The sequence below is a fragment of the Carex rostrata genome, chromosome 15 (genome assembly GCF_964058835.1).
Source record: "Carex rostrata chromosome 15, lpCarRost1.2, whole genome shotgun sequence".
NCBI lineage: Eukaryota > Viridiplantae > Streptophyta > Magnoliopsida > Poales > Cyperaceae > Carex > Carex rostrata.
In genome coordinates, this window is record NC_135932.1 from 1,627,184 (window position 1) to 1,646,677 (window position 19,494).

At 33.5% G+C, this 19,494-nt stretch overlaps 2 protein-coding genes across 2 annotated transcripts; one reads left to right on the forward strand and one right to left on the reverse strand.

The window, feature by feature from the left end:
- The first annotated feature begins 5,006 nt into the window (after positions 1–5,006).
- Positions 5,007–6,207, forward strand: LOC144566491 (protein PHOSPHATE-INDUCED 1-like). Its single transcript, XM_078316523.1, has one exon. The coding sequence runs from the start codon at positions 5,100–5,102 to the stop codon at positions 6,030–6,032; it is 933 nt and encodes a 310-aa protein (XP_078172649.1). The 5' UTR covers positions 5,007–5,099; the 3' UTR covers positions 6,033–6,207.
- A 3,159-nt stretch (positions 6,208–9,366) lies between these two features.
- LOC144566684 (protein PHOSPHATE-INDUCED 1-like) lies at positions 9,367–10,369 on the reverse strand. The gene has a single exon (XM_078316708.1). It carries the CDS (start codon positions 10,312–10,314, stop codon positions 9,367–9,369), a length of 948 nt encoding a protein of 315 aa, XP_078172834.1. The 5' UTR covers positions 10,315–10,369.
- Between the last annotated feature and the right edge of the window lie 9,125 nt (positions 10,370–19,494).

Genomic DNA, 19,494 nt, shown 5'->3' on the forward strand with positions numbered 1-19,494 from the left:
TTAGTTTCATCAATTTTAAATTTCTGGCTTCGCCCAGAATGGCGCTGAACCAGCATTCTGCCAAAAAATAATGCTGGGACCTAATTGTAATAACTAGTGATTTTTTTTTTGAAGAAACAGTGAATAATCTTTTTTAGAATCTTCTTTTAACTGTATAAAAAAAAAAGTTTTCAGTGGAGAAGAACAAACCAAATTTAAACATTTTTATTGAAACTAACATCAATTGCAATATCTTTTAGTAAATTACTAGTCAAAGTCGATCAATTTCCACATTATGTTAATTGCATCAGAACTGTAAATACATCATACATATTTGATGTTCTTAGTCATATGTCTGGGGAGTACGCATGATAAGGACTTATGATCATAAAGAATTAAAATTTTCAAGTCCATAAAAATATTTCACATCACGTATGATATAATTTATAATCTGTGTGATTTCACTTTTTCCCTTTTTATTTATCCTAATTAAATTATTTTTATATTTTCACATTTCACTATACTCATTTAAGAAAATTATGTTTTTTTTTTTAAAGTTCGTGGCTTTGAAAAAGATGTTTAATGTGTGAGGTGCAAAAAATGCAAAAAAAAAAAAAAAAAAAACCTCTACAAAATTCTCTGCATAGATTATTTTCAAATTTTATTGAATGACCTATGAGGTATTGCAATTCGACAGTAACAATCTCTTGTGAATATTTAAAATTTCTTTATTAAAATTATCTTAATTAAAATTTTAATTTTTATATTTTTATTGTCCTAAAAATTATGCTTGTGAGGCAATATCAGACATAGCAAATTTTATGATTAACCCCTGATTAAAATGAACTCGCAAACGGGGAAATGCAAAAGGGAATTCTTATTCAAGCAAATTCCTTGATCGGAAGAGCCGGACTAAATAGATCGAGAAGAAAAGATTCGATAATATTTGGCGGGGATGAACTGACGTTGAGAAATCACGAAAAAAAATGAAGGTAAAAATGAAGGTCCTTTGTGCCCTGTCTCTTCGTCTTGCACATGCACAGGGGGTCCTTTTACAGTGGCTTAAAACAGCGGTTTTAGTAATTAGAGGTGCACCAATCAGGTCATTTTCGTCTCGTTTTTGACAATCGCTGTCAATTTCTGTTTTTTTTTTTATCCACATTGCTATTTGGGCCAATTGAACTATGTATTTTTAATTGTTGCTTATGTTAAGACTCTTGTATGAGAAAGAAATTAATCTAATGAAATAAAGTTTTGTAAATATGTATCTTTAATTTTTGTCTCTGTTATCTCTTGCTCTCTTATTTCTTAATCCTAGAAACTCTAACAATTTCTCTAATTTTCTTAGATAATATGATTCTATAATTCTTTAGAGTTCTACAAGAGTGGATCAGACCTAGAAGAGCTTCACAAGGCTTTTGGAGAGAATAGAGTGATTAGAAAAATAGAAAGCATAGAGAGGTTAGATATGTATGAGTAGAATAGTAGAACTAGGGTGCTCTTAAGTTCATTAAGTTCCTTGGTGAACTCAAGTTTAAAATTCGTCAAATTAGTTTTAAATGAAGAATCTGAACCGTTGAAATCAGCCTACCTTACGAGTGATGCGACTACATGTGAAAATTTTAAAAATTCGAATTAATTTAGTATAAAGTCAAGCGGTAAAAAAAACGTTCAAAAAATGAATGAATTACAATTAATTTATTTACCTTCTAATTTTGACCGATTGACTTTGTACTATATTCATTTGAATGTTTAAAATTTTCACATGTATATGCATCACTCGTAAGGTAGACAGATTTTAATGGTTCAGATTTATCATTTGAAGTCAATTTAACGGGCTTTAGACTTGAACTTAAGAACACCCTAGTTCTACTCCGAGTAGAAAAATATAGCAGTTTAGAGGAATTGAGAAGAATAAAAAGGTAGATCTAGAATATGAACTTGTGTTATTTGGTGTGTTGTAAATATCTTTTATTGTCAATGATTTTGTTAGTAGACATTTAATTTAAGCCAATAATCTTAAAAAAAAAACATATTTATATTTGTCAAGCCCTATTTAGGGTTTAGTGGCAATCTCAATAAATTAGATGAAATTGTTCAAAAAATTTATCCCTATGAATGGATTGCAAATGAACTCTAATCAACTCTGTTCTTCAGGTGGTTGAACAAAGAAATATTAATTTAAGGCAACACAAAGGAAGCATGGTAATCAAGCAATGAAGCATGATCTCAATAATTATTAATAGAAGTAATGAAATTATCCAGGTTAGCTGGCTAGTGCAAAGGCCAGACAATTGGCAGCAAATATATATCAAATAACGCACGGTTGGCAGATTGATTGGTGGTGATTTGAGATTTATTTTGCTTAACTGAAGCAAATTATGGAGTTGAAGGTGGGTGCGTGTACTCTTTACAAGGAGCAGAGTATGATTCGTGTTTAGACAAACAAATTAATTAACGAAATAATCTCTTTGAATAGTTTGTTTGCTTTAACTTGTTAATTAGTGTACTGCATGCATTCATTTTGAAATTTGCTGTCAGCCAGATATTTAACAAAACTAAAACATAAAATAATTAATTAGTGTCCTTGATTAATTGTTCATGATGAGAGTAAGGCCTAACAGGCTAACAAACTAAAATAAAATAATTATTATTAATAAAAGATAAATTATTCATGATTATTAATTAAATGGGCTATGTTAACAAAACAATTCCTTAATAAAATGAAAAATAGTTCAATTTAAGGGAAAAACTTCTTGCAGAATGGAATAGTCATCTTTTTTTTTTCTTTTTCTTTTTTTCTTTTTTGAGAAAGGAATAAGGGTCAAGACATAAGTATTTTTTAACTTTATTACTAACAACTAAATTATATATATCGTTGAGACAACAAAATTTTGTTTCAGTTTCGAAAAGTTTGAAATGAAGCTACACAATGAATAAGTTTCTTTTCTTTCCAAACACCTCAAACAAACCAACAAAGATGAAATTGAGGCTATGATAAAGTCAACTATTGTCGTGTTCCCCGAGATGAAAAAATTGATTGAGCCAGCAAATTATCAACTGTAGCACAAATGTTGCACGATGAACAAACAATCCTTTATTTTTATAACATTTATCTAACTAACGCGACAGCTAGAGCTTCTGGTCAAGATGCTGAGACTGATATTATTGTTTAAACTGCTGGACAATTACAAATTAAGCACATAATGCATTGCTTAATTGGTTTCCCCACGGTTGTAAAAGAATAGTTATAGGAAAACAGAGGTTTCCCCACGGTTTCACTAGGCAGGGATCTGTGCCAATAATGTTCCTATATAAAATTTTCGCCAGATAAGGATGCCAACCAAATGAAATATATAATCAGTGTGTTTAGTCAATTATATTTATGCATTTTTTCAATTTTTGACTAGACGTTCAAAGGATCACTACGACCATAGATGTAAGTGGCAAACACAAGTTTCCATTGAGCTTTTTGGTTGAATTTGAGCACTTTTCTGGGGTCAAATACCCCCATTGGGGAGCACAAGCACTCCTTGACGGCTTGACAGATGACAAAATTATTATTATTATTATTATTAATCATTCACGGCAGTAAAAGATATGCATACATGTACAATACAAATCTATTGTCTTCGCAATTTTATCTTCTTCTTTTTTTGTTTATGTCATTCATTTTTTTTTTTTTTTGGGTCTCTTCTTAAGGCGACTGAATTAAAGAAAAAATTAAATTCAGGAACTATGGCGGAAACACAACTTTCATGGAATGATGCAGCTTCACAAAATGTATTAATATAAAATTTTGTCTGCATGATGTCTAATGCAGAGGCAAGACAAAGGCAAGACAAAAAAACTAGGAGATTAATTGATGAATTAAAGTTATTCAACTTAACTGGAGAACATCATTGAGGCAATAGGATGATGCATGTATTCTTTGTAAGGAGCAGAGGATGATTCCTGTTTAAAAATCTAAATAATCAATTAAAGGGGACCTTTTACTCATTATGAAAAATTTGTTCTCAGGTAGATGTGTAACATAGGAATATTTGATGTTCATGCAATGAAAAGAGGCAAATTTAAAGCTAATCGTAGTTATTTACTAATTTAAAAAAAAATGATAATACAGGACTATATAAACATAAATCAACCAGTTCAAGGGCCAATTTTGAGTTTTTCCTTTTTACTTCTGAAAAAGAAATTACTAGTTAAAAATGATTGCTCTATGCAATGGGAATGCTCAAGCTTAAATTAATTTTTCTTTGTTCAACCACCTGAATACGCTGCCATTTTTGCATTTGGCATTTTCATGGAAATAAGTATATTAAGATAAAGAGAAAACCCAACACATGCGCAAATAAAAGATGGTTAATTTTGTACCGGCTCTGTACCGTTTCCAATTGATTGCTCCTTCGGAAATAAATCTGCTGTGATTCTAAAGAGATCGCAGGATCTTGTTATTCCAAAGCCATCCATTTATCTGTCTAGAGATTCGTGCATAAAAATAAGTATTGTTGAGATTTGTGCATTCCAAAAAATGAAAGGTTAGATTTCGAATCACAGGGTCCTGCGATCCCTTTAGAATCACAGCAGATTTATTTCCTGTTCCTTTAGCATTTTGCTCCTTAATTCTGAAACTTGAAGCGTGACAAGTGCAGCAACCCAGACATGCACACCGAGTAAATATAATTAACATACTAATTTGTGGTCATATGCAGGGAACCATGCATTAAACAGTGAAAACATGCACAAAATTGACTAAGTGTACAAATTAATAATTTGTTTTTAGATGCATCCTTATCTGGTATGGGCTTTAATTTAACTATTAGAGCCGTAAAGGAAAAGCAAATTGTTGGTCTCTTGGCGCAGATCTCCACTCTCTATATACTAAGTTTCAGAAATCCCCTAATGAAACTACGGGGAAGGCTCTATTTTCATTTATTTTAAAATTAAGTCAAATTATGTCGCATTCCTCCCCTATCCGCTTCACGTACACTTATTTAAAGGCACAGGCACATCATTCCTTCACCACACAGAAAACAATTCTCTGATTAATTGACTTAGAATTCTAAATCCAATTTTTCACATCTTTCAGTTGTTCTCTACTATTCCTACCTTAAACCAAAATGGCATCCTTTGCTTTATCTAAGAGCATTCTCTCAATTTTACTTGTTTTAACCCTTGCAAATTTCTCAGTAGGGGCTAGACCAAGGAAATTAGATCTTTGGATCCCGGACACCGACCTCCTTACATATCATAATGGAGAACTCCTCCAAGGAAACATCCAAATTTCAATTGTTTGGTACGGCTATTTCTCATCGGCTCAAAAAAACATCATCACCGATTTTCTCCTCTCCTTGACCTCCAACCCACGGGAACCAAATCCTTCGGTAGCGCAATGGTGGAGCACCATAGACCATCTTTACCTATCTAAGATCGGAAAAAGCAACCAAAAGAGTCAAGTCACATTAGGCCACCAAGCAGATAACTGGCACCAGTATGGCACACACCTCACAATGTCCCAAATCGCACAACTAGCATCGGATGCTCATACTCCAAAGAATGGCATCACTCTAGTATTCACTGCTCAAGATATCGCAGTTGAAGGCTTTTGCATGAGCCACTGTGCCGTTCATGGTTCCGATCAGAGCTCCAAAACGGCTTACATTTGGGTCGGTAACTCCGAAACCCAGTGCCCGGGACAATGCGCATGGCCGTTCCACCAGCCATTGTATGGCCCACAGACACCACCTTTGGTGTCTCCAAATGGTAACATTGGAGTTGATGGCATGGTAATGAACCTTGCAAGCATGATTGCCGGTACGGCGACAAACCCTTTTGGGAATGGATACTTCCAAGGCCCTCAGGAAGCACCAATGGAGGCTTGTACTGCTTGTCCAGGGGTGTATGGGCCGGGAGCATTTCCGGGTTATGCAGGTCAATTGCAGACTGATTCTAGTACTGGTGCAAGCTATAATGCAAATGGTGCTAATGGAAGGAAGTATTTGCTACCGGCAATCTTTGATCCGGCGACGTCCATCTGCTCGACCTTATATTAAGTTTAGCTAACTGTCATAATTCACATATGAATGTGGACATGTACATATTCTGTTAATTAGGATGTACTTTTGTTCATTGCGTTAAAGCATAGTTGTCAATATTAAAATCATGTTCTTTATTTTGTTACCCTCAGAAAACAATGCAAATTTAACAAAATTTCACTTCAATTTCGAAGAACAGAGTTGATTAGAGTTCATTTGCAATACATTCATAGGGGTCAAAAAATTTGAACACTTTCATCTAATTTATTGAGATTTCCACTAAAGCAGGGCTTGACAAATCTAAAGAATTAATTTGTTGCCCCTTTCATATATCAAATGGTTTGTTGCCATGCTTGCTAGGGTACTAAAGACCAGACAAATTATGAAATTATGCATGGCTAGTGATCAAAGATATAAGAATTAATTGGGCTCTTGTGGCAAGGTCAAATATAAAATAGGCATCGATCTTTGATAGGCCTATGAATCTATGACTAGGAGTACTGATATGTGCTGCTAATTATGAAAGGGATTGATTCTTTTATTAAACTGTTGGCTCTATTAATGTAAGGTATATTCAATTTTTTTGATAATTTGTTGCCAGCCAAATATCAAACATTGGTGATTTGCCGTTAACCCAACAATAATCATACACAGAGTTGCTAATACTAAAAAAGAAAAAAACATTTTTCTTTGATTTATTCATATGACCTTGTAGTTGAAGAATATTGTTTATTAGAGGTTTGAACTATTGGGTCGGGTCAGGTGGCAAGGAGTTGGGTTCAATCAGGCCTAGTAAACATTATTGCTCTCTGGATAATTGGAAGAGATGGAATTACTAACTTTTTTCCTTTTAGCAAATGCTAGAAAGTAATACAGTTTTGCTAGCAAATATCTGGACACATGTTATAGAAGAAACCTGAATGTTTTTAACCTGGTACAGGTCGGGTATTGTTTTGTTACTTATAGACTGGTACTTGTTGGTATCATGTGGCTAATTTTTGGGATTTTTTTTTTATTATTATTATCGTTATAAATGTTGGAGGTCAAGCCATCCAACTATTTAATATCCATAAAGGATTGCCCCTTCTGGGTTTGGTTATGCTTTTTAGTTTTTTGCTGGGTCGGATTGTGCTACAGCTGGAGCTTCGTCCACTGATCATTAATTAACTAGTTTTCTTTCCTTGTTGCTAAGATTCACTGCTTATGACCTTGGCATTTCCATTTTAACTGCTTTCATTTTCCTTTCTTATTTGGTACCGTAGGCACTACCGGCTTTTGGTAGCTCTAATCCCTGTTATGATATTGCACCTTTTGATTTTCTTCGTTAAAATATTGTGTGATTAGCAAGAAAGAAATTGCTTACTAAGAATGAAATGAAGACGTTAAATTCTTTTTGTCTTTCAGTAACAAATATATTAGTAAAGAAATAACAGTTTAATAAAGACATTTAACCTTCCGATTCATATATTATGCGGTCAGAAGTGGCCAATTTAAGTGAGACGGGTCCCTTCATTTGAATAATAAAAATATAAAATAATGGAACAGCTCCCATACAATTATGGCACAACTTTTCTATTAGGATAACAACAGGGCATTGAATTAATCAGAAACTTAGTAATTTGCTCCTTTTTCTGACATGATTAGTTTGCTTGAACCAGTTCAGTTAGCTTGAACCAGTTCAGTTATCTTAAACCTTGGTTCAGATTTTATTTATATTACCAAATGAAAATTCCTAGCATTTTTATATTTGTATTTTTTTTTTCCTAACCAACAATCACATTATATACTATGATATAAATGAATGAATACATAAACTATTATCATTTTCAGAACAAAAGTTTCTGGATCAAATTACATATTACCCTGAAATTGTAAATACGCTAGTGCCATCAATTTATCTATTCTTTAGTAAACGTCGGAAGTCAAGCCACAAACTATTTAATATCCAGAAAGAATATCTCATCCGAGTTTCGAACGTGCGACCTCTCATATGGAGAGCATTTGTTGTTGTCAGTGAACCGAATAGGTTGCTTCTCACTGTCAATATATATATATTAATATGTAACTCACAATATAATTATTTTCTTCCTTAATTCTCAATCAATGTTTGAGATTCTGAACTCAATTCTTGTGTTTCCTGATGCATTGATTTATCTGATTTAATTAGCCATATTAACTAAAAGGATCGTCATTCACTAATTTTTTTTTTTTTTTTTTGAAAACTTGGTAGCGGCTACCAAGATGGAATTAATAAACGTGCTTACAACCACAATTAATAAACTTGGTAGCGGCTACCAAGATGGAATTAATAAACGTGCTTACAACCACAATTAATAAACTTGGTAGCGGCTACCAAGATTGTCATTCACTAATTTTTTTTATTTACAATTTAGTTAGGGAAAGCATAAGCAATATGGAAAGAAAATAATGAAAAAGAAAACGGAAGTTTAATGTTGAATGCACGAATCAAAATATTGCCATTCCAATTAGCCTATTTACACTCTTTTCAAGGTTACAATATAAACTTAGAAGAACTCAATTTAAGGTTGAGCAGGTGGACGTCGCGGGATCAAAGAAAGCAGGCAGCAAATACTTCAAAGAATTCAATTTGTGTTCTCTAGCTACTCTTTTTTCTGACTTTATTAGTTAGATCAGTAAACCCGCTCTGTTAGCATGTGGTTACAAATCAGTTTTTGTCACACTGGAACTAGCTGCAGCTCATCGTGCAGCATGAATGCTCCATGAAATATTGCATTATACACTGGTTCGTTTGGGGAAAAGAAAAACAAATACGAAAATGAAAGTCAATGGTTTCTGGGTATCCCGATCTGACAAAAGTTGGTTCCTCCAGCTATTCATGCCATGAAGTTAGTGCGCATTCCAAGTAATAAAAAGACGGTTCTGATTCAGCCTTGAAAGTATTTGAACCCAAATATTCATATCATATAGCTCGGATGCTTGATCATAAATGGGCTTCTGAACCTGGTCCAGACTTACGGTTTAGGACAGACTGAGAATTAACATTAGAACTTCATTGCAATTGTGTAAAATACACTTTGATACTTGTATTTTTTTTTTTCTCTCTCTTCAAGAGAAGAGCATATAGTCATAAAATATTTCCTTGGAAAATAACTCTGTGACATGAAATTAGTTGGTAAGAATATTCGCAAAGAACAGATAAAAATTAGAAGAGAGATTTAAAGTAAATTTTTAATATGTCACTTTTCCAATTGAACCACGACAAAATACATTTTGCCACTACATTCTGTTATTAATACAATGAATCAAAAAATTTCCACTCATCCAGCAGGATATATACATTTCTCCAAATAACATTGTCGTTACCGAATTCTTAATTCAACGTGGAACATGTTGCCATTGTTGGGTCGTACAATGCTGGTAGCAAATATTTCCTTCCATTAGGCCCATTTGCATTGTAGTTTACACCAGTAGTCCCATCAGTCAGCAAGTGACCGGGATAACCCGAAAATGCTCCGGGACCATACACCCCTGGACAAGCAGTGCAAGCCTCCAGTGGTGTTTCCTGGTTACCTTGGTAGAATCCATTTCCAAAAGGGTTTGTCACCACACCAGCAATCATGCTAGCAAGGTTAATCACCATGGCGTCAACTCCAACATCCCCGTTTGGAGGCAGCAAAGGTGGTGTCTGTGGACCATACAATGGCTGGTAGAAAGGCCACGCGCATTGACCCGGGCACTGGCTAATGGAATTACCAACCCAAATAAAGGTTGTACCTGATCCCTGGTCGGAACCATGAAATGCACAATGGTTCATGCAAAAGCCCTCAACTGAAACATCTTCAGAAGTGAATATTAGAGTGATGCCACCCTTCTGTGTGCCGGCAGATGATGTCAGCTGTTCGATTTGGGACATGTTGAGGGACTTGCCTAACCCGTACCAGTTGTCTGTTTGGTTGACTGTGGTGAACTGAGTTTGTTGGTTGCTGACTTTAGAGAGATAAAGTTGGTCTATGGTGCTCAACCATTGTGCAATACAAGGGTTAGATTCTGAGGGATTGGGGGTCAGAGAGTAGAGAAAATCGAGAATGATGGATCTTTTGGGCCAATCAAAATAGCCGTACCAGATTATGGAAATAGGTATATTTCCATTGAGAACCTCTCCATTATGATATTTGAAGAGATATGAATCATCAGGATAATCATTTGGACCAGGGATCCAAAGATCCAATTTTCTAGGCCTAGCTCCAATGGAGAAATTGACAAGGGTTAGAAGAACTAGCAATGGAAGAATGCTCTTAGCTAGAGAAAAGGATGCCATTTGGCTTAAAAGAGAGATTGAGGAGATATGAAAGGAGAACACTGAATTGTGTTTTGAATGTGTTGAGGGAGATGTACTGTGTGGCGCCTTTAAATAGGTCAGGAGATTGCTGTTAGAGCGACGCATTGTTGAATAATTAATGAATATAGATGCTTCCTTTCATGTTCATATATTACAGAAGTGAGATCGGATCTAATGTCATAAAAGAAATATATATGGTGCAGAGATCTGATACAATTATATGTGAGTAATTGCTATGGTGTTTTCCTCTTCCACAGAGTCTGACTAAAATTATATATAGTGATCCATGTTCAACAGCACATTAGGTTAGCCACAAAATTATGAACAAATAATAGAAAAGAATTTTCTTGCCTGACATAGGACATGAGACTTGAGACCCATGAATTATAATAGGTCTTACATGACAACCTGTGTATTTATTCTTGAGCTTGAGAAATTTTGCAATTCATAGCAATAATTTTCACAAAAATTTAAAATTGTAGCTGTGTTTTAAGGAACTTTTGAGGTTCAATATATTTTTATGTCATAACTTGGGTCTCTAATTACATAAAACAATCTGCTAAAAAGTTTCAAACGGAAGGAAATTGCAGTGAAAATTAGAAGAAAAGAACAGAGTATATTTTGAGGGAATAATTTGACAATTGATGAATTGAATGATAATATTCAATACTATTATAATTAAGAAAGGAATCTTGATCTGCAGATGATGTACCTTTTGTTTCCATTTATTACTATGAATCTATTGAAATTCGAAATAAAAGATTGAAAAACTGAAGATGCTTTGGTTTGACCGGCGCCGTTCTGGGTAAATTATAGATATGCATGATTTAGGGTTTTTAAAGATGTTGATGTTTATTGGCAGCTGGTAGTTCATTTGCAGGGCTTTTACAGCCTTATTTTGGTGGCTGCAATGTGCTTTTAATGAGACTTAGTTTTGTTTATCTAATTTTCTTACATTCAATTAGTTTGGTTTTGCAATGGAGAGCAGAGACAGATGCATTAAGAACAGATAGGGATCAATCGACCTCATTTTATTTCTATTTTTTTATATTTATATTTGAATTTTTAATATAATTTGAAATAAAATATTATGAATTTGTAAAATTGACTTCTATTTTTAGTATAGAAATTTTATATATTGACTTCTATAGTTTGAAAATTTGATTCCACCTCGAATCACCTCTGATGAAGAGTATATCTTTTATATTTTTGTTCCCCTTACTAAAACGACCTTGTATTTTGTTTTCTTTTCCCATTTTACTGAATCCACAATTTATCCAAAATCTTGCTCTTCACATTTCACTGTACGACCAGTGGATTATATCAAGGTGTAGACAGCACATAAATAGTAAAGTCAAAGCTAAATCAAAGTCCGATTCCACGTGAGATTGATAAATTAAGCTTCCCAAGATAATACCTTTTGGCAAGCTGAATTCAGATTTCAATTTCTCCATAATTGCTCTGGAGTAGCATGCGATGAAAGAAGCGAGTCAGCGGTGCTGAAACTCGCAATAGGTTTTGCATGCAAGCATATTTCATATGGGTGGTTCACGTGAGATTGATAAATTAGTTCTCTCATAAGCTTCCCAAGATAATACCTTTTGACAATTGCTGAATTCAGATTTCAATTACTCCATCATAATTGCTCTGGAGTTGCATGCGATGAAATTAAGAAGCGAGTCAGCGGTCGCAAATTCGCAATGGGTTTTGCATGCAAGCATGTTTCATATATTTTATAGGGGTGGTTCAAATATCTTTATTTATTGTTTTTATGGTGTTTTTATTTTTAATTTTAATTAATAAAAGTTCAAAAATTTATATGTCCATATAAAATTATAGATGTAATATATATTATTTTTTTCTACATGTAGATAAAAAATTATCACTTTTAGATTTTACTTTTACATGAATCAATAAATCAAAAGATCAACGTTAAGAAATTATCCAGGTCAATGTATTTTTGTATGTTCTTAATAACAATCAAAATAAAGTTGAAATATTATAATCTTGTACATGTGCATAACTTTTTAATATTATATTTACATTTTAAATTTTAAAATAAAAAGCACAATGGAGACACACACAATAATAAAGACATTTTAATCTTCCTCATATTTCATATTATTTGGAGTTTACACTTTACACTTAGTTTATATAACTCGTTACACATGTCACTTCAAAGAAACTGCCGCAGATAATCACACAAGATGCACGTGTGCATGGTGCTTCAACTTGAATTATGGGTCTTGTTCCACCCCCCATCCAGTTGGCAATATGAGATGGCAAATTGGCAAGTAACTAATCAACTCACAGCAACATCAAATTATAAACTATAAATTAATTAGTTTGTTGCACCAGTAGACATGATGGCCCCTGGTGTTTATATGTCTTTAATTAGACTATGGAGCGAATGCAACTATATGGAAAGATACATGCATGCAAGGCTATCAAGACGTGAGCAATGATTAGGGTTACACATGCATCTCATGTAATATAATATTTGATTGTTCTCCACGTCGACCCGACAGAAAAGAAAAAAAAAATACAAATGCAATTCTTGGAAGGTCGCTAAATGTTGTTTAAGATCTAATTAGATTAATCACTGCATCTTAATTTGAATTTATGTTCCCTACGTACTCTTTTGCAAAGTAAATAGCACGGATTTTGTTCATCTGTCTTTTTTAAAATTCATGTTAACATATATATACATTTCAAGCAGAGGTCCTCTGAATATAAGACTAGAGCATAAATTCTTTTTCAAGTAGATTAAATACAAAATAAAAAACATATATAGGCATAGGTTTAATATTTATTAACTAGGGTTGATATATTTAAAACACACATATGCATATAGATTTAATTATAGTAACTATAGTTAATATTTTAATTTAACTTAATGATAAATAAGACAAAATTTAAAGAGTTGAAATATATAACTATTATATTTAAATTAATGGATAAATATAAAATAGAGGAATATTTAAAGGATACGCATGATATTAGTCAAAAAGTTTCCACATTCATTATAGAAAAGATGCAACATTATCAAGAAATTAATGTTTACATACATACCTAGGCTTTATTTTACACGAAATGACATGTATGGGGTTTTATCTACAATTATTTGCTACTTTTTATATATAAAGTAAAATTTTGGTGATCGGTGAGGGGATTTATTTAAGCTTTTGAATTAATAATTTCTGATATAGGACAAAGTGTGTGTGTGTGTATAGTGATCTAATCAATCTGTATGTAAATGTAAAATTTTAAAAATTTCAAATTTATTTAGGATAAAGTCAACAGTAAAATAATTGAAGATTTATAAGTTATTTTAATCTATTCATTTTTCATGACTATTTGATTTTGTATTAAATGAATTTAATTTTTTTTGCATGTGCACGCATTATTTGTGAAGCAGGCCGGTTTCAACTATATATTTCAATCATCATTTAAAGTCACACCAATAAATTTTAAAATTATGTTCACCAACTCATCTTGATAACATAGTACAAGCTAGTTTTACTCCTAATAACAAATTCACCTAAGAAAATTAAAGCATGATATACAAGACTCCAAGGAAAGCATTAATTAAACAACTATAGCCTTAATTTCTTAGATTAGTTGACCAATGACCATTGAAATATGGATATAGCTTTTCTCAAAAAAAAAAAAAAGGGATATAGCTGAGCTGTAATGTGTGCATCAAGCTAGTTAATTTCCCCAGCGTGTCTCATGGATGTCTCCTTCACATTATTTAATAATGCTTGAACTAGAATTTAGACAATGGTGGTTTGTAAAAGTTAAATTGCCGTGAACCTTCTAAGTTGTAGCCTCATGCGCTATAACAATTAATTAGAGCATTGGAGCAATGGCAACATCTTCATCCTTATTTGGAGCAAGAATTAGATGTCATGTATTGCATTTGAAGCATACTTGGCCTGCCTCTGTTTTAAGAAGGAAAAAAAAAATAACATATATAAATGAAACAGAGAACGAGCTAGAGGGAAAATTGCTTCTTTCGTAAAATTTAAAATTAAGAAATATGACTCCTAATGCAATTTGAACTATACAAATAAACTTTTATTGTAACCGACGTTATAGGTAATAAATTTGAATTTTCTCGAGGACTAGTTATTAATTCAGTTACTAAGACAATACTGAGAAGTTACAAGTTTGAATCCTGATTAAAAAAAAAACTATTTGTGAGTATTGATAATAGAGGAGGGTTCAAATGCCTCCATGTTTTTGTGCCTCCATCATGCCTCCATCTCTCTCCATCATTTTCAAAGTTCAAACAATCGATCCGAACCGCTCAACCTAACCACCATACTAAAATATGTTTGGAGACCAAATTTTATATTTTTAGGAATTTTTTTACTATTTTTTTAGATAGGAACAAAATCAGTAAATCTGAACCATCTAAAAACAGTATTTTGTACCTATCTAAAAAAATAGTAAAAAAATTCCTAAAAATATAAAATTTGGTCTCCAAACATATTTTAGTATGGAGGTTAGATTGAGCGATTCGGATCAACTGTTTGAACTTTGAAAATGATAGAGAGAGATGGAGGCACAAAAACATGGAGGCATTTGAACCCTCCTCTTGATAATATGATAAAGAACTCGATTATTATATTGAATTAAAAAACATAACTAAAATTAATAAACATTATTTGTGAGTATTATAAATGAAAATCTAGCAGTTCAGATAAAATAACTATCCATCATCATATCAAATTAATTATACGCATGACTCATGCTTTTATTATATATCCTTATATATTACGTACATGATTTTTAATCGGTTAATGCACTTAACAGTACCTTATTACTTTACAAATTACGAAGTATCCCCCCCTTTCGTGTCATCATTAAGTACTAATTAAACCACCATTTTGCATTAGTTATTAGTTATATAGAAAAGATTTATTTAAGTGTATGTTATAGTGACATATTACACGGACACCGGGTCTCTTAGTAAGATGTTTCGATGTTTCGATGTTTCGATGTTTCGATGTTTCGATGTTTCGATGTTTCGATGTTTCGATGTTTCGATGGATATCAGATCAAATTTGTTCTGATACATGATCTAAAATGTTCGATCTACATCACAATTTGTGCACACAATTAAAATTATAAGATATTAAATTAAAGCACTAATCTTCACGCAGATTAAATTGTTCAAATTAGACATTGAATCAAATATGATCTGATATACCTCAAATCGTCTTCCCTCCCAAATAATAAAATCGCAATGAACACTAACATGTCCAAAGCAATGAATCCAATTAATCAGACAATCCGCTCTCGACTAATTGCTGTACTGGTCATTGTACTGTAAATTTTGGCTATTTTCTGAAAATGATGCAACGGATTATTTATTTTTTATTTTTTTTATGGTATGAATAAAAAAAAAACTGAATTAATTTTTATTTTTGTTCCGTCGTGGGATCCACTGATCACAAGTGGACCCACCTGGTCAATTAGGTTTTTAATTTTTTTTTCCCGCTTGGACCAAAACAGCTGGAACTTCGATCCTTTGGAATCGGGAAACAGCGAGAGTCAAATTCATGCTTCACAAATCCTCTTTCAATTTCCACGAAATGCAACCCTTAAGATTGACTTCAATATAAAATTTAGTAAATAAATAAATAAATTCCATCTTGGATCTCGTAACAGGGAAACATATGTCTAAAGAAGGGGTAACAAAGAGAATCATAGAGGAAATACCAGATGCTTCTCTCACGGCTGTTAATTGTAAATGTAAATTGTACCCTTTTATTGAGTCATCATGTGACATGCCAGGATTAAACTACGCTACAATCAGATCTAGTTTTAATCCAAAGTCAAAATCTTTATGTCGTTTTAGATTTGTACCTGACTACCATATCATACAAAGACGCAACTTTTTAATCCAACGCTCGAGATTAAATCATTTTTAGTTTTTAAAATTCCATGATAATTATAAAAAATAACCTACTTTGGATTAAAATATATATGTTTTATAGAGTTCATTGTTCATAGTTCTTTAATTTTAATAATTATGTTTATTATACATCCTTGCTAATCAGACAACAACCAAACAAAGTAGGATTAAATCTTAATTTGTATTGAAGAACTCATATTTAGTTATCTTAATACGTAGGTTGAGGTTAAGGAGATTTAATTAAGAAGTAAAAATGTCTTAAGTCTTGTATATGTATTAAGATTTTAGACAAAAGAAAGCTAAAGAAAGTGATATTAATCCATACTAAGAAACTAATGTCTGAAAAAATTGAGCGACCAAAAAAATGAAAACAAAAAAGTTAATAAAGATACTTAAAAAAGAAACTTAAATCTCCCTCAGGTGGTTCCATTAAAACGAACAATTAATTGTTCTTGCCAGTCAATTAGTCGTTCATAATCACAAATTGTGTGTGTGGGGTGGTGGTGGAATTCACGTCCCCTCAGGTTACCGGACTGAGTACAATTGAATCGGACGGCTCAAAATTATTCTTTTTAACTTGACACGAATCTCAAAGTCCAAATAATACTGCCCCGCCATCCCGAGCAAGCACCGACTGAGAGTAATTAAGTTTGGGATGTATGTTACAATTGTGTTGAATTAGGTATCTGGGAGGATACAAATCCGATGGTTGAGGGTAGGGGTGTTCATTGGATCCGGTTTATTCGGTTTTGAACCGAACCGAATTAGTTTGGACTAAACGGTTCGGTTTTTTGGATTTAATGGTTCAGTTTTTTGGATTTAATGGTTCAGTTCAGTTTGTTTTTTAAAATCGAATTATAATTTCGGTTCGGTTTGAAATTTTGAAAACTGAAATAACCAAACTGAGGAACTTTTATATATTATGAATTTCATCCGGACCCCCTCCGGTTTATTTCTTAATACCCCGGTTTATTTCTTAATACTCTAATTTATTTCTTAATATACTTTGGTTTATTATAAATCAATTGCTTTAAATAAAAAATTAATATATTTCGGTTTGAACCGAACAAACCGAAATTAAACTTTGATTCGATTTGGTTCTATTTTTGAAACCGAATTATTACTTTGGTTTGCCTAATTCGATTTAGTTTCAACTAAACCGAACCGATGAACACCCCTAGTTGAGGGAGTGAGGGGGGTGTCCGATGGGCATCGGACCAAATAGGGTTCGATGAGGGGTTTAAACCGTCGGATCTGCTTTAAGATTCGCACTCGCAATTTCGCGTCTGCTTTAAAATCCGTACACACGAATCCTAAAGCAGATCCGACGGTTTAAACCCCTCATCGAACCCTATTTGTGTCCGATGCCCATCGGACACCCCCCTCTCCCTAGTTGAGGGGGTTGGGAACTTTGAAAATAACTATAATATTTCAAGAATCAAGTTTGCTACCTCTAAATGAACATTTTTAGATGGTTTAAATAAATTTAGATAGTCAACTTGATGATGAAATTTTTATTTGTTTCATAATCACAACAAAATATATAAAAACACTTCAGTTTGGTGAAAATTTGAAATTCACTCAGACCATCAAATTATTTAGCGGCCTCAAAGATTGAGAGCTGCCAATTAGTCCTGCAGCCTTAATCTAGAAACCTCCAAGTGAATTAGCAGTCTCTTTCTTTTTCTTTTTTTTTTGTAATGAGCACAGAGATCCGAATGATTTTATTATACACACAGAAAACGAGGCTCCTAGACTGTATAATGTGAATTTAACAGCAACTGATTTTAATAAAAAAAATTAAAGAGGGGAAGTCGGGAAGAGCTATTTCATTTGGAGGCCTCTAGCTTGAAGGTCGCATGGTTAATTAGCAATCCTCAGGCTTTGGGCTGCATAGGTATTTGACGGCCTAGATAAAATTCGAATTCCAATCAAACGGAGTGTTTTGGTTTTATTATTTATTATGGTATAAATAAAAATTTCGGCATTTGATGACTCATCTGGTGCATGTTTCGCAATCGAACACTGACCTTAAGACAAACTGCTATTTTTATGTGGTCAAACTTTATACAGATCGTTTGATTTGAATTGAACGAAGCGGATCTCTGTGAAAGCATCTATTTAATTATAGTCTGGACAAATGGATATTCGACCAGCTCGGAACGTTGGAAAAAATAAATAAATAAGATCGAATGACAGCTGCTAATATTTAATAAAAGTCCGTTATGAAGTTAGCTAATTGGTTAAACGGTTAAGCACATTTAAGCGGCACGTGGCCTTGCTAAGTGGACGGCTGCTTGGTTTAGGCCAGCTAGCGCTCCGCCAGCGCCTCATTAGCTAGATATCTCAAACTTTGAGTGACTTTATGGAAAATCCCAACCGTTTAAATACGTTCTGCACGAATCTCAAAGCACACATAATGCTGACCCTGCGTCACCCCCGAGGCCCCGAATAGGCACCGGACACGTCGGTCACGCAAAAGTTGAGATATCACTCTGTATCCTCTTTAAGATCCTCTCCAACAAACTATATGTACTACTCACTTATCTGCCTTCCGATCTGCGTACGACAAGATTAGACGACTTAGAGTTGCACCATACATGCAAACTCTGCAGCGGATGTGAATGTCTCCCTCCTTGGTTGCAGTACGGGCCGAGTGCTTATCCTCTGAGATATCTCATATTCTACGTGACCGACGTGTCCGGTGCTTATACGGGATAGCACAGGGGCCTGTATTATTTCAGCTTTGAGATTCGTGTATAACGTATTTGAACGGTTGAGACTTCTCAAAAGGTCACGCAACATATGAGATATCTCAGAGCATGCGAATTCGTACAATCGTACCGCCCCACGTTCCCTTCCCCAATTCAACGCCGCTCCTCTCACAAGTCGCACCCCCCGCTCTTATCGTTTGACCCCCAAAAATTTAATTGCTCTATTTTGGTACTATCTAAGCTGGTGAGATTTAATTGGAATTTAGTTAGATCGATCTTTCTTCCCCAGATGTTTCATCCTTCCTCCCGTTGGGATTCGATCCGATCGATGCATGATCTATCTGTCCCACTTGATGAAGCTACCAAGAACCATCACTTTGTACTTCTTCTTTTTTCATTATTATTTTTATTATTATTTTGTTTGCTTCATGCATGTGAATGTGATCTATGACTGTTTGTCTTAACCAACCGCCTATATATAGGACCGTCAATACCATTCCTACATCACTCAAACAAGTT

Bases quoted from the DNA above. Each gene is read 5' to 3' on its own strand.
- LOC144566491 (XM_078316523.1), top strand. From the start codon at position 5,100: ATGGCATCCTTTGCTTTATCTAAGAGCATTCTCTCAATTTTACTTGTT.
- LOC144566684 (XM_078316708.1), bottom strand. From the start codon at position 10,314: ATGGCATCCTTTTCTCTAGCTAAGAGCATTCTTCCATTGCTAGTTCTT.